The 15852-nt window shown below is 43.2% G+C and overlaps 1 protein-coding gene across 1 annotated transcript in view; it reads left to right on the forward strand.

The window, feature by feature from the left end:
* Positions 1-15852, forward strand: part of AGBL1 (AGBL carboxypeptidase 1) — a 264749-nt gene that overhangs the window by 36699 nt on the left and 212198 nt on the right. Inside the window, exon 6 of the mRNA XM_068203715.1 lies at positions 7812-7849. Within this exon, the coding sequence (XP_068059816.1) occupies positions 7812-7849 (38 nt within the window). The remainder of the gene's footprint in view (positions 1-7811; positions 7850-15852) is intronic.

Raw genomic sequence — 15852 nt, forward strand, 5'->3', positions numbered from 1 at the left:
ACAGAGTTTATCTTGTGTTCAAAATAAGTAATTCCTTCTTTTATTCTTAAACATCTGACTTATGCTTAAAGAGAAGGCTTCTGTACAAGTCAGCCTTCTTTCTTGGAAGACATCAAGGAACATGATGCTTTCTCCATCCTTCAGCTTCATAATTCACGTCCTTTTCAAGTCTCTTATGTTGTATGCATTTTTTAAATTTAGCTTCTCTGAAAGGTGTTTGTTTCTTTGCTAAAAAGACCAACCAACCAAAACCCTCAAACAAAACAGACCTCAAAATTCTGAAAACCACAGGAAAAGCTGAAATGAGAGCTCATATTTCCTATCCATTTCAGCAGCCTAGCTCCATGCAGGAAAGGTGACTAAAGCATAGCTCAAGGGAACCTTTCACTACAAAGTGCTTTTTAAAGATGTTGTACCCTGAGATGACTGCTGCCTTAGAGATGGTTTGCACTAACCAGCAGTCAGGAAGAGCTATGGCTCTTAGCCTTGATTGCATTGAAACCAGCCTCCCTTTTATGCTCTCAAATTACTCTGTGCACAAGCAGTGACATGTTAGATACTTCTCTACCTGGACTGTCAGCAACACAAGCTGCCCTTGGATATTTCACTGTCAGTAATTGAGAGTATTCACAAAATGAAAATCTTGCAGTGGTTTGCCAGCAATATGGTGTGTGCAGCCTTATTTTCTGCCATCATAAACCCCTGGATACCCCCAAACTCTTCCTGAATCGTTCACTATCAGAGACTCCCTAGTAGCAAAACACCTGCAGTTCAATTTCTCTTCATGAAAGAAGTCCCAGCTGTCCTGATATTTGAGCCCAGGGTTTCTGGGTATGTCTTTTGACTTCATCATGCCCTAAACAGGGTGCAGAGATTGCGTCCCTCTCTCTGCTCTTTCTCTGGGTGTACACAGCACTCAAAACAGTTTAAGGCTGAATGATCCAGAAGAAAGCAAAATGAGGCTGGGTGTCTTCCCCCATGTGTGGAACACACACTCTCTTGTCAGCAGAGTCTTCATGTCAATCCTTGTGGTTTCCAGAGCAAAAGCTGCTGGGAATGGATGAGCTACAAATAAAATGACAGCTAAGGCGTGAGCCAAGAGAACACCAGCCCCTTTTGAACTGGATTGGGAGTGGAAGACAGCTGCCTGGGGAAAGGAAGGGGATTTAACCACATTCCCTGACACCCTTTAACTGTGTATGAGAAGTTCTATAGGGCTCTGCTGCTGTTTGTCAGCAGATGTGGCCTCGATGAGTGTCCTCACCACTCCTCTTAATCAGTCAAGGATAGTATTGAGCCCCTTTCCCAGTTCCCTTCCTTGTGTCCCTGGGGTGGGAGAGCTTTGTTCTCACATGTCAGCTTGGAACTGCCTGGGTGATGAATTTGTTAAGAATTCTGTCTGATTGTGAGCCTTCCAGCCCCTTTATCTTGATGTGAATGACAAGCTGTCACAGCCTCAGCCATGCTGGTGACATCTGACCCTGGAGAGGGAGCTGACATAATCTTCTGAGGTATGGCTTCTGCCTGGAGAGGCAGTGCCAGCTCTACCCTGAACTGGGAGAAATGCCTGGGCATTCTTTTGGCAAGGTTTTAAGCGCATTTCATGTACCTTGTTGTTCTTTGTTACTACATTGAAATTAATTTAATTTAGAACTGTAAAGAATAGCTTGACTTTCTAGGATACAGTTGTCTCCACTTCTGTACTTGTACCCAAGAAAAAGTAGGATGCTTGTAAGGATGCCTGGAGGATAAACCTGGAGTCACTCTTCTTTCTGGGAGGCAGAGATGAAAGAGGCTGCAAGGCTGTGCCTTTTCACTGATTTTAACCTGACAAGCTCCAGAGCAGGCAGAGATGTTTGGAAGATGCTGCAGTGAAGGCTTTGAGCTGAACCTGGGAGCTGAGACATGCTGGCCACTGGAATGGATGTATCCATTAGAAAAGGAGTGTGTGGGTTTTTCCCCCTCATCTTTCAGCATTACACTGAAAGAACATCTGTACACAACAGCTGGATCTCCAAACTCCACCTGTTGGCAGTGTGTGGGACATTACAGACTGTAAGCAAACTTTGCCTTCAGTGTAAGTTTTAATGCCTTGCTAACAAGCTGGAATTAAAGAGGACAAGATGATGGGTGTTTTTGCATAAGTCCTAGACTAGCACTGCTGTGAAAATGCCAGCAGCATAAGCAGCTTTTCTCCACCCATATTTCCAAGACTTGTGAAACTGCTGGTTTTAAAGTCTTTAAAACGAATCACTGTGCAAGCGCCTGTATATTTCAGATCTGTATTTCTGGGCCATGGGGAAATGACTTTCAAGGCATCTGCCTCAGATGAGATCTACCTTCTGGTAGGATTTATAAAGCACCTATTGTGGTGCCTGTGTGTTGTTCCTGAATGTCTCTCAGTTGTCAAATGTGACATCATCTTTACAGTGAGTGGTTCTGTGACTGTAAAAATTCCAGTAGTTAAGTACAAGTCCCAGGGGTTTGAGGCAAAATGCAGCCAGGTTATGTATACACTTGAAGGCACTTAATTCTGCCTGGAGAGAGGGGCTGTGGAAGCTTAGGGGTTTTTGAGCTCTGAGTCAGGGGCCCATTGTGCCAGGTGCTGTACAAAGTCATACTGCAGGGTCCCTACCACACACTGCTTGTGGTATAAAGAATCATGACAGCAATAAGTGAGTATATGAGAAATAGCAGGGTGAAGGGCAGGAATTGACCAACATGGGTTATGCCAGGGCAGAAATTTTTCTTACATTTCTATAAAAATAGTGCTTTGTCTTTATCATCCAGGTGCAATTGCTGTAAGGAATTGGGCATCAGGTTGAAGATGTTAATAATAAAGCACCGAGTCATCAGCTTTCATTCAATAATTTGAAGAGGGTGTTCTGTGTTTTAGCATGTAGAAGGCACAATTTGACAGAAGGATGGTCAAGTTACTTGGGAGCTGATCTGCAGAGCACATTTGGTTAATTTCTTTGTTCAGTTTTTGGCTTCTCTGCTGTCCCCTGTCTATAGTTCCAGGCTAGTCCTGGGTGGTTGTGCACCATCAATGGGTTCTGTGAGTATTTAAATCCTTCCATGCAGTCAACCCTGTATCTCTCTTCTGGACTGGGGTTTTGTATTTTCAGGAGTCTTTGTTTTCTTCACGAGACAGAAACAGGCCCAGGATTATCCATCATAGTGCCTTGTGCTGTGAGTTGAGATTACAGTGCAGAAGAAAATGTAAGGGATCTTGGTTTTCAGTCTCCTCTGCCTGCAGTGATTTCTAGCAAAAAATATCCTGGCAGCTCAGATCTGAAAGGGTGACCTAGGTACAGGGCTCCTTTGTCCAGGCTCTTTAACAGCCTGGTTTTACTGGCTAATCCAATTGTGCTTTGGCTTGGGACATGGAGTTTTTTTTTTTTTGGTTGCTCCTGGTTCCTAAGCAAAGGATCTGGAAGTTGCATTTGTCTATCTGTCTGCTCGTTGTACTCTTGCCCAGATATCCAAGCTGCTGACTTGGAAACACTTCAAAGTTTTCCATTCTGCAGAGTGACTGTCTCGACTGCTACTACAGGGAGTTTTTAATGTTTTGTGATTATGAAGCAGCATTTATTATTATGCTTTATAAGATAGTGCAACTTTATTTATACATAATATATAAATGAGTCTCCTTTGGGATATACTGGACTTGATGAAACAGCTAAGATTTTGCTAATGTATTTCCACAGAAATCAGAAAATCATAGAAAGGCATCTGGACAGATTTGGCAAGTTTTTTTTTAATGATTTAATCCCTTTTTCCCCTCATCATTTTCCCTCCATCCCTTCTTGAGACAAATGCAGAGATTTGCTCTGGGCATGCTATCAAATTCTCTGGTCTGGCATATGGCTCATCAAGTCATCTTTCTGCTCTCAAACTTTTCTTCCTGTTCTCATCTTCCTCCTGCCCTGTCCTTGCTCTTGTACACAATTTATGAACTCCTTTCTCTGCATTCCTGTCCCAGGCTTACTCATCTTCTTATATCTCCTGATGCCAGCAAAGCTGCTGTTGGTTTGCCATGTGGTGCTAAGAGGTGCTGGTATTATCACAAACACTGTTTGCCTGGCTTGCTGCAGCCTCGCTGATGCTTCAATGGTCTTGCTGCTGCTTTCAGTGAAAGCCTATTCTGCTTCTATTGCTCTTCTATGATTTATTGTTTCCCATAAGGTGTTTTGTGTGTTTGGTTTTTTCAGCATCAAAGATAGGTAATGTTCTGGGGGTGGCTAACACCTGACTTAATGTGCAAATTACAATGCTGATTGAAAGTCCAAGTTTAAAACAAATGTAGGTGTGAAGTCCTTTTCCAGGATAATTATGAATGCTAAGAGTTTACGTAAGTTCAAAAGTTTTCAGGCAAATATATGGTGGCAAAGTCAGCTAAGACTAAAACCCCTCCCAAAGGCATCATTGCTAGTTTATGGGACCTCTGGACTTGAAAACTGGAGTTTGAATCTGTTCTGCAAGTCCTAGCACTGTGTTTCTGCTGTGGCCTTGCGTGCTTTCCTTGGCACTGCTGGCCACAGGACTCTGGACTCTTTGGACTTCCATCTTAAGCTGGTGCAGCTGCTCTTTTCTGGGCTGGCTGATTAACTCTGCACTTATAAAACATGTTTCTCATTTCATTCCCATTATATCTATGTTTGAAATGTAAGGCTATAGGGGTACAGTCATTCCTGGGTCACTTTTCTCAGACCCTTTCCTCATTGGCAACTGGGCCTGGCAGTCCCATTATAAGCAATCCAGACTGCCTTTTCAAAGTCATTAGGTTGTTTGTGCCATTGCTGCCAAGCGGATGTTTCATGCCTTCATTTTCCAGTGCTTAAAACCCATCCTTGCAATTCCACCTAAATTTATTCATGGCCATTTTATATCCATTTGTCCTAGGGCCAAATTTTTTCCTTAGCCTAAGTATCTCTGTGCCTTCCTCAGTGTTTACTTCTCTGCCACCCAGTGTGTCTGAGGGGAACAATCCAGTTGTCTCGTGGCTATCATTTTGTTAAGGTGATTAAACTCTGATCTTTAAGACTCCTAATGAGTTATGTCTCTGGTACCATAATGATTTCCTTGGCAGGTTTCTGCATGGTTCTTTCTGAGTTTTGCACGCAGCTGTTCAGGTGAAGCCTTCTATAAGAATGTCCATGCACCCTTCTCCACTGGTTTTCTGAGACCTGATCTGTCCTTTTCATGGTTGTCACTCTGCTGGTTATGCTTGTCCTTATCCCCTAATGGGCTCATATATCCAGGGTGTCCTTCTACTCATTTCCAAATTATGAGCCCCTGGTCATAACAGTAATCCTTATTAAACCCTAAATGCTTAACCTTGCACTTTGACTATTATATTTCATCACATTTCTATTCCTTCAGAACTCAAGAACATCTTGTTACTCCTGAAAGATATTCTGAACTCCCTGCTATTGGCAGCAGTTCCTGACTTCACACGGTCAGCAGATTTTGTTAGTATACTCTGACTTTTTGTGCCAAGGTCATTAATGAAAAGCTGAAATAAGATCAGTCTGAAAAGATCCTTGAGGACTTAAGTTCCCTCTAGACTAATAATTCCTCTTCTAGCACAACTCCTGTCATTGAGTCTTTAACCAATTCCTTTCCCACATTGTAATTCTTACACTAATCCCCATGTTCTCCAGCTTGGCTAATAATTTTCAGTGTGGCATCGTATCAAATGCTTTATTGAAGTGCAGATAAATTGATCTACCACACATCCCTTGTGTAGAAGAAGTTGGTTTTCCTATCAAAGAAAGATACCAAGTTAGGCTGGCTTGATCTGCTCTTGGTAAGTCTGTTTTATCCCTTAAAGTTACTTCACCTGCTTTGCAGTTTATCCTCAAATCTTTTATGGTTTTTTCCTCTCAAAATCTGTTCTAAAGCAATGCATATCATTGGAGTCAGTCTACTGGGCCTGCATCTAGGCCCTACCTGGACAGCTGGAACTGGAGATTAGACTGAGAACATGCTCTGGGGATTCTGAGATCCTTTGAGGATGAGGTTGTCTGCATACAGTGTGGTTCACAGATCTCCCCCAAAAGTATTGGAAGATCCAGATTTGCTGATTTATTGTCTGAAGGGAGGTTTGCTGGCAGCATTGTTTTTATGACAGTAGTGTAGCTCTGCTGAAACTTTTAGCAATGCTCATAAGCACCTACAACATAAGAGATGCCTGGAGGAAATACTGAGAACTCTTCTGCTTGGAGCCAGAGATATTCTGGTCATTTCTTCATTGCTCTGCTGCTCTAGCAGGTGATTGAGACATCACATTAGGCTTGTAAAATATAGGTATGCAGAGCAGTCTCTCTTAAAGACATACTGGAGTGTGAGCTTTGGGAGGTGCTCTGGGTGGAATTTTAACTTGCTTAGAGTTGTTTACTTTGTCCCAGGCTTTGAACTTGTGGAGAGACTGTGTGATCAGTGGCTGTGGAGTGTTCCTTTTCTAAGCAGGCTGAATAGCTGGGGGATGACATTACTCCTCCACCATATGAATGATTGCTGTTCAGTTGGAGCTAAAGAAGTAATGAAAACATGGCTGTGCTTCCACTGGTGAGATTTTGAGCTACTGATTTCCTGTTCTGTCTGTATTTGAGTGTGTTTTCTTTGCAGTCTGTAAAGCTGTTGTTGAACTCTGACAGATTCATTATGAAAGAATGACTTTAGATAGAGATGTTGACCCAGTATCAGCAAGAACCAGCTCTTGAATCTTCGTCTCAGCTGCTGTTAGGACACACAAAGAACAGGAACTTGGTGACACAAAATGCAGGATGATAATTGGCTCAGTATGGAATTTAATACTATTTTATTTGGGGATTGTTTTGTAAAGTGATTACATTTTAAGGAATCCTTGCACATGGAGGTTTTTGTAGCTGTATTTATTTAATCAGCTCTGGGCACTTGAAGCTTCACAGCAGTAAGCCATGTTAGAACAGGGATCTTGCTCCAGCAGAACATGACTGGAAAAGAAAGTCTCCTGTGAGACAAGTGGGATGGAGATTTTAACACATGAGGATGGAACTTGCCTCCAGAAGCTGGGGAGCAAAGGTGTCTCAGTTCAACTTTCAAGCTGCAAGTGTTGGTGACCAGCTCCCAGCCAAACAAGTCAGGCAGGTTCACTTGCTTACCTGCACAATGAAATGACACAGAAGGTCCTCAGAAATGTCTGTCCCTGACCTTACTCACTGCAAGCAGTCTTACTCAGAGCTTTAGCACCTTTCCTACCAGTTCTCCTCTGAGTGGGGCCCTCTAAACACCCCTGCAATGCAAGGTGTGGTTTCAATTAAAAGAAATTCAGTTTTGTTTTCTGTTAAAACTGGGAGGGAGGATAGGGGTGAAGCTTGTTTTGGGGAAAATAGGAAAAGGAGTGGGATTTTGCTGGAAATATTGACAATGACATCCCAACTTGATATGAAAGTTATCTGCTGATGCAGATAGAAGCACTTGTGTCTGGAGTGGGCAAGTGCTAAGTCTCTGGTACAAAGAAAAAGCTCTGGGGCAGCAGTTTAAAAACTTGTTAGATCACTTTGTGGGTGTTGCTTTAAATTTTAATGGTCACTACAAATCAGTGTAACAGTAAAGCTAGAGGGCTAATGGTCTTTTAGAATAACTGAGTCAGCTGCAGAGGCTGGATCCTCTGTTGGTGTAAAACATTGCAGTTCTGTCAAAGTCCATCATAAACTGTCAGTTTAGACCATCTGGGAAGCTTGGCCCAGAAGACTGTGAAGATGAAGGTTACAAAAATTATTGAAGAAATTGACATTATTTCTCCATCTCTCTTCTTTCCCCAGGGCAGCCATTGGGGCTCTGGCAGCTCTGCTGAAATCAAGTAAGCTTTTTTCTTCATATTCTTTCTGACTTTCCTTTCTGTGCTGTGCTGCTGGACAGAGTGATCCTCATTCTCCCTTGGTATTCCCTCATCCCTTGGTTCCAAAGAGCAATGCATAGGAAAGAGGCAGAGTCTCCTATACCATACCAGCCCTGTGGGAGATGGTGCCCTGATTAAGAGAATATTGGTTGTCCTGGGGCTTGGTATAATGGCAGAAATGGGGGATTTCTCCAGTCAGTGACAAATTTCCCTTCCCAATTTGTTGTTTCTTCCACAGAAAGGGAGAAAAGGATGCAAATAACAGCAATGTTGTTTGGGTATGAGTGGTAAAGTGATTTTAGGGAAAGACATCATCTTATTTCAGAGTTTGTTTTTCTTTTTTTCAAGGTACCAAGGCTGGAATTTAGGAAATGGTGGTGATAGTGTAAAATCAAATAGAGCATCACATACCAGAAGTTGGCCTGACTGGTCTTTTTTGGATGATTTCTGCAGTTCTGAGTGGCCAAGAATGTATTCTAGTTTTCTCCTTGTCCTGTGGTTCAGGGCATGAGAAGCTCCAGGCTTTTGGAGCAGTCTGCTCTGGTAGCTGCATACAAATGAGCAGGCTGTGTCTTTTGGGAAGTGCGGGTCAGGAGATGTGAGAAACACCTCTGGTTCCTTGAGATAAATTCACCATGCTTGGAAAAGCAATGAATTATTTTTCAGGCCTGCACCAGGACATCTTTCTTTGTCACAGTTAATATATTTGTGGACCTGGCCTCAGTGCATTTGAGTGGTGCAGGGGTTCTTGGAAAGTTAGGAATCAAATGGTGAATGTTATAGCACTTGAAAATTGCTTATGAAAACAGGGGGTAAAGCTGTACACAGCCAAGCACCCAGAGGCATTTGAGCACTTTTAGTTGGCATGCAAACTAAACAGAAGGCAGGAATCCTGGAAAGTGCTACAGTAGTGAAGTGGTGGATTGATTATTGCAAGGGTTTTTTTTTTTTTTTTGTGAAAAACCTTGCTGGGAAACAGTGGGGGGATTGTGTTTTGATGGTGCTGAAGGCTGTAAGACAGGACAAGAACATGGCCATTCTGGGGTATCCCTGTAGGCCTGTGCTTGAGTGTTTCAGCCCAAAGAGATCCAGCGGATTACGGTTATACACAGGGCTGTGCTGGAGGTTGTGTGTCCTTCTTGCTTTTAGCAGAGCTGCAGTGAGAAAGCAGTTTTAAAGGGAGCAGGCAGATGGCAGTGCGTCTCCCCGATGGAGTCAGAAACATCCATCTTCATCTCAGGCTTCCACAAGCTCTACTTGAGACTTTGTCCACCTGCAGAGCCATGGGCTGGCTAGAAATTGTTTGGCTTCTGTTTCCTTCCTAACAGAAGCTGATGCTAAATGCTCACTTATCAGGTACATAACTGCAAGAAGCAAGATATGCCTGGGAAAGAGACATCAGCATAAGAAAAAAATTACCAGCCCTGATGGACCTGGGAATTTGTTGCTCTTGTGTTTCAGAGGGGGAAGTATAAGATGGTCTAAATAAATAAGTGATGGAGCAAAACAAACTTGTGCTTCATCCACAACAGGGAAGAATGCTTGGAAACCCAGTGAGAGAGAGACCTTGGTTGTGCTGTGTCCCTCTATCCAGTGATTGCCAGGTGGTGCTAATCAAAGATGGTGAATAATGGAGGAGTAGAAATTTAAGTCCCTCTAATGGCAGTGCTTCTATCAGTGGCACCTTTCTATCAGTGAAAGCTCAGATTACTGATATGGAGAAGACATTTCTTGTCTGATCATCAGCTAGGCTCTCACTCCTGACTTATCTCTTTGCACACATCCCAGTCCTTGCATGCTGCTCTCCCAGTTGCTGTTCACCACCTGCCATGCCCACATGCACTCAGCAAACAGCTCACAGCAAGTTCTTCCTCCATTGCCTTGCTGCTTTTTTTAAACATCTGCTGTCTCTCCACAATGTTAACTCTGACTTTATAATAAGGCTGAACGTTCTGATTAGTAAATATCTGTAGTGGTGCTGAATTGCTGTGAGAGCATCAGATTTTTTTTCTCCTTCTCTTTGATGTTACAGTCAAACTTTCTAGTGTTACTCATGTCCATTCTTCCTTCTTCAATTTCTAGATGCTCACTACAGGCCAGAGTGGGGAGGAGGAGGCAGATCCTGATAACTATAGATAAACTGAGGTGGGATGAGGCACTGAAACTTTCCCAAAGTCTCCTCTCTCTGCCCCAGAGTGAGCATGCTATTTTTTCCAGCCTCTTCTGACTTTTCTTACTTTTTCTCTGTACATGTGTCTTCATATTTTGATTCAGCTCTGTATGAAGGCCCAAGGAACTAATTTCAAAGCACTCCTGTGTCTTCAAGACCCCCAGGTGTGGAGGGGCTGGAGCCTGTTTGAGCAGATGTGGGATGCCCTCCAGGTCACTCCTAGCTAAGGGGCCTATTGCTCTTAGTGACCCCAAACCCCAGAATAAACCAGGCAAACCATTCCCAGTTGGGGGCAGTGGAATAAAAGTGGACACCTGCTATCCAAGCACAGACCAACCCAAGCCAGGGGTGCTGAGGCTGGAGGGGATGTGAGGGAGCAGGAGCCACACGGTGGCGATGTGATTATAGGGATCCCCGCCGCGCCTAATCCAGTGTGTATTTTGGGTGAGTAATTTGTTTATCAGCAGGTTATTTTAATCTAATTTTGGTCGTGTTTGTTATTCCCGACTATCTGTGCTTCCCAGAATTATGGGCTTGCATGTCTGTAAGGAAATTAGCTCGAGCTGCTCTCAGAGGCATTGGCTGAGCGGATATTGAGGAAAAGACTGGGGAAACGGGCACGGCCCTTGGTGCAATGCTTGCCTGGTAAAATTGTAATGAGCAATTTAAAAAGACAGGTTGTGGTGACCTCCTGATGGTGTTGATTTCATCAAGACTATTCTGTGTGCTAACAGCAGTTACTGCTGATGGCCTTTGCCTTCTCTCTTTCTAAATCTCTCTTCTTTTGCTGTCTTTATCTTCTTGCACAGCTTTTAATCTCTCATTTTCCTACTCTTTCCTCCCATCTTCCATCAACTAACCTTTATTTAACCTCTTACCCACTTTTTTATGAAACCATAGAAATAATATTTTGTGTCTGCTGGAATAAAATAATCATTGTCATTCTTTTCCTTTTAAGTTGGCATCAAGGAGGGGCAAGTAACTCTGAGGAAGAGAAAATGGTGTTCTAGCACACAAGCAGATTAGGGAGTGTGAAAGGCCTGCACTCTCTGCTGCTGAATTCATAATGCTTGACAAGAGATCTAGTGAGGCAGGTCTTTGATCTCAGTCGAAATACCCCATTGTTAAACCATCCCAGTTCCTGTAGCCAACAGCACAATGTCTGGGATTTGCCTCATACTGAACCAGGTACCCATCTCTCATCATCCATTCAAATCCTTATTATCCCCCTCTGGATTCAAGCTCCAGTGTCAGTCTGGCTCCGAATCCATGATCACATCTTGTTGGGTATTGTGATCAGAGTTGAATTTTGCAGTTCCTTTCATTATAATCTAAACCAAGCATTGTGTCTGTCTTTTCTTGCTGAGTTTTAGAATGCAAACAGTCTTGATTCTTCACTTTTATCTCTTTGAGAAGAGACACTTTGTGGGAAAGAAAATATTTTTTCTATGTCCTTTATATTCCCTTCTCCAAGACTCTTCATTCATAGACATAGCCCAAACTGAAAGTAACTCAGTGCTCCAGAGAAAAATGTTGCCTTCATCTCCTGGGACATGTCGACTTCCTGATGTTTTGCCTCTCAGGGTGGGTGTAATGAAAACTAAGTGTTGAAGAGCTGCATTATTCTCTGTTGACATCCTTGATGATGATTGTTTACCTCCTTGTCTTGGCATGGGCAGTGTTTGTGCCTCCAGTGATGATCTGGCTTCTGTAAATTCAGTGCCTGGATTTGAGGAAGTCTTCCAAATTCTGGTGTCCTTATTAAAACTCTTTCAAACCACTTCAGTCAGAAAAATCACACTGTAGATTTTGTGCAACTGTATTTTTGTTTTTAATTTTATTTCTGGTTTTCTGAAAAGTAAAGAAGGAAAGGGAAACTGCTTAGGACAAAACTACAGGGCAATCTTCTGGCTTCCAACAGGAGTTGAGCTAATACCACCTTCTTGTTGCAGAGCCCACTGGGTCTGAAGTGATCCCAACACTTCACGTGTGACTCGGTTTCTTCATGGGGACAATGAATTTTATTTCTGTAGAGAGCCCTTGTGCTTTTCTCTGCAAAAATGGCCTCTCAATGACCAATTAAAACAGCTGTGTTCTCTTTGCTGTAGGAGATATCTTGCATTTTTTATTCCTAAGAGTCAATCACTAGAGCAGAGTGGGGAAGTTGGAGTTTTTATATTCCTGTCACAGCTTTAGGGGCCATAGGGTTAATTTAGCAGAGGATTCTTATCTCCAAGCTGTAGCAATGTATGTTCTTGGCATAATGAATCAGCTGAGTGGCATCAACAAAGAGATTTAAGCAGATAGACAGAAAGATAAATATCTCTTTGTTCTGCCTGGTAAGCAGTGCGTTGCTCATCATATTTCAGGTTGATGGTAATTCAGTTTTGTGATGAAATACACTGCATGTTTTCCAGTGGTACCCATGTTCTTGGCAAATGCTTCAAAGGAGACAGGATTGCAAAGAGGGCTTCAGAAATGTCCATAGTAGCACTGGTGGTCGTGAGGCTTTCATCTCCTAGACTGAAAACCTGACTTTAGGCCCTCACCACAGAATGACGATTCTGCCAGAACTGGAGATTTCTTTCTAGAGAGATCCCCCTGCTCATTTTGATGTAACTTTAACTATTTGAGGCTTCTGCTTGTTGCCTGGAGACTCATGTCAGATGTTTCTGTTGAACTGCATAGGTGATTCAGGTCCCATGTTTTGAGCTGCAGAGCTCAAACTTTCACTGATGAGCAGCACTGCCCCGGAAGCCACAAATGGAGGGGCAGGTCTTGAAATGTGGGAAACTAAGAAGTCATTGAATGTTATCCTTTCACCCCAGTCTCATCAGGCAGAAGTGAAACTCTTGCAAAGAAAATAGGATTCCAGGGACAGGTTTGGGGTGCTGGTGAAGACAGTGCTCCCCTGCCAGAGATGGCAGAATAAGGTTAGGAAGACAGACTGTCACAGGGGAAGAGTCAGATTGTTCAGAGAGGTCTGATCTAATAGTTAGTTTAGTTTTAATCAATAAACCCAAGTATGTAAAATATTTAATGAAGTACAGATGGATTGGAGGGCAATACTCTATTTACTATACTTAAGATTAGAATGGGATACAAAGATGAGCACGTAAGTTCATTATAGGTCTTGAATGTCACATGCATGCAAAAAAAAAATGTCACTTTCCAACCCATCCATGACTGGTGTCAGGCAAGGGATCCCTCAGTCTTGAGGGGTAACCCTGGGAGCTGTCCCTGCTCTGGGGAAGGTCAGTGCCACACATCCAGCTGCTGCAGAGGGAGAGTTCATCTGATGGCTGCAGATATGGATAGCTTAAAGTGGTTGATGTATAGTCAGACTTGCTGTTAATGCAGCTTTGATCACTGATCAGCCCAATCTTTAGACAAAACAGGGTTTTTTGGGTTTGGTGCTGAATTCCCACTGATGACCTCACAAGAGAGGAATCCCTTCAGTTCACTCAAAATAGGAAACAGCATCCCTGGGCACCTCTGAAAGCTTCATGGCAGGAAAACTTCCATTTCTACTGGCCACTGACCATATCCAGGGAGAGGGAAAGGGCCTAACTAAAGAATATCAGGAAGAGGGTCAAAAGACAGGACATTTTGCCACTTACCACACAGATCATACACGCTCGCTCCAGGAGGGGTGGTTCTTGCTGCCTGCAAATCTGTGCAGTGCTGCTTGTACCTGTATGATTCATTTCCACCATCTGTATTTGTGCCAAAATATAGATAGATACCCATGCTGGTGCATCCCTAGATGGAGAGACCAACAGACACAGACAGGTGGGAAGGCCTCCTTTTTCCATTCTGCCTTCTGGAGATCTTGGCATACTTCCTCTTTCATTTATTCACTGCTTTATTGACTATAGAACTGAAAAAATGAAAGAAAAAATAAAGAAAAAAGCACCGACAACACAGGAGAGCAGATGAGAATCAATGAAATCAGACAGGAGAAACAAAATTAATGTGTTTTTTGCCCCTTCAGCAATTAATTCTCATTGCTTCTGATCAAAGGGTTCAGGGAAATTTAGTCCTGCCTCTCAATCTCTCTCTCACAGAATAGACTATCTCAGCTTCATTTTGAAAAGGGACTGTTTTTGATCCTGGAAGCACTACAGAAAACATGTGAGGAAACAGCAAAATTATTCTGCTCACCTTCCTCCATGCTTTTCAATGAGTATTAAAACTAAAGCATAGGACAGTCGTGTGTTCTGGTCCCTATGGAGCTCAGATTCAAATGTGGAAATCTGTCTTAAAAAATCACAGACATACTTTGAGAGAATTTTTTTTTCAACAAATTCCCCAAGAAGCTGTACAGACCGTGCTTCCCAGTTTTCCCCTCTTCCTATTGACATTGACACAGAAAGCTTAAGCTTCAAGCTCTGTGTGCTAGAGACTATAAAAACCTAGATCTAGTCCAATTTCATCTGTCCCTGAACAGTTCAGGGAAGCTCAGAGTCTGATCTAAATTGTCCCTACCTTATGCTCCCCAACTCTGTTCTTCTTGTCATGTTTTATACACTTATTGACTTTTACAGAGCTTCCTGAGTAATTCTTCAAAGAAGATTGACTGATTTAAGGGGTTAGTCATCCTGCAGGTTAGTAAACATGACAGCTGGCTGAGGATTAACAGGAAATCATGAATAAAATCATTGGGATTGATAAGGGATTCTCAAGCAATTAAAGTTTTCTTGCAGAGAGTCAAATAGAAAGCAGAAATACAGAGTGCAGGTCAGAGGAGGAGGGTGACCTTCTCCATGCTGACAACCACTGAGCCTCAGAATGCAGAGTTAGTGTAGGTGGTTACCAGCAAGGGGAAATGGTGCTAGAGAGCTGCAGGCCAAGGTGTGGGAATCCGGGCAGAGCTGTGTAGGACTGGAGTTGCTGTGGGACCAGCAGCTCAGTGCAGGGCCACGACAGCAGGGTGGTGTGAAGATGCAAAGCAGCATTAAAATGAGTTGGCAGCCTGGGCTGGGGGAGCTGGTCAGTGCCAGTGGTGGAGAAAATTGTAGGACCAGGCCAGGTAGGAGAAAAACTTTCCAATCCCTCCTCCAGGTAAGGGTTTTGCTAATCTACTGCAAGGAGCAGACTGAGACAGCTTCAGGTGATTTTTTCCCCTTTCCAGTGTGTCCACCTCCTTCATCACTGGAATTGAGTTTTGCTGCCCATGCTGCTTCCTGCTTATTCCTTCCATGGCTTCTCTTCTTGCTGATTTTCTTCGGGCAGCATCTTTCTATTCTCTCGTTTAACCTCTAGCTGCTTCTCCTGTCCCGTGAATCCCCACTGATGACTTTAAAGTTCCAGGTGTGAGAGGCTCTGGCACTTTGTTTAATGAAGTGGAAATGGATTGGAGCCCACTAGCTCTGGTACCAAGAGCCATCTGCTGTGAGCTGCAAGTGCTGATTGCTCTTCAGAGAGCTGAGCTCCTGCCTTACATATGCTACCTGCCCCCAGTTGATTTCTGAGATCCTGACAGCTTTTAATGCGTGTCACAGCGAGGAATGTCAGGACCAGTCAGGAAAATTTAGGCAGGGTCGGTTTAAAGGGAAGGAGCCTGGGGTCTGGTGTGGCTTCATGTTCATCCTGAGGGCCAGGGCAAGGCATGCAGTAGGTGAAGGGATGTGTTTTAGAAACTCAGCAGGATTTGTATTATATCACAAGCTCTTATACATGTTATTTTTTTAAAATGTTTTTTGTAATTTTCTTGCCCATGCAGTAAAGCCTTTAAACATTATCTGAATGTGACCTTTAAAATCTTGGAGCCAGGAAGCAACAGAAAAGAAGC

This window comes from Anomalospiza imberbis, chromosome 13, assembly GCF_031753505.1.
Source record: "Anomalospiza imberbis isolate Cuckoo-Finch-1a 21T00152 chromosome 13, ASM3175350v1, whole genome shotgun sequence".
Classification (NCBI taxonomy): domain Eukaryota; kingdom Metazoa; phylum Chordata; class Aves; order Passeriformes; family Viduidae; genus Anomalospiza; species Anomalospiza imberbis.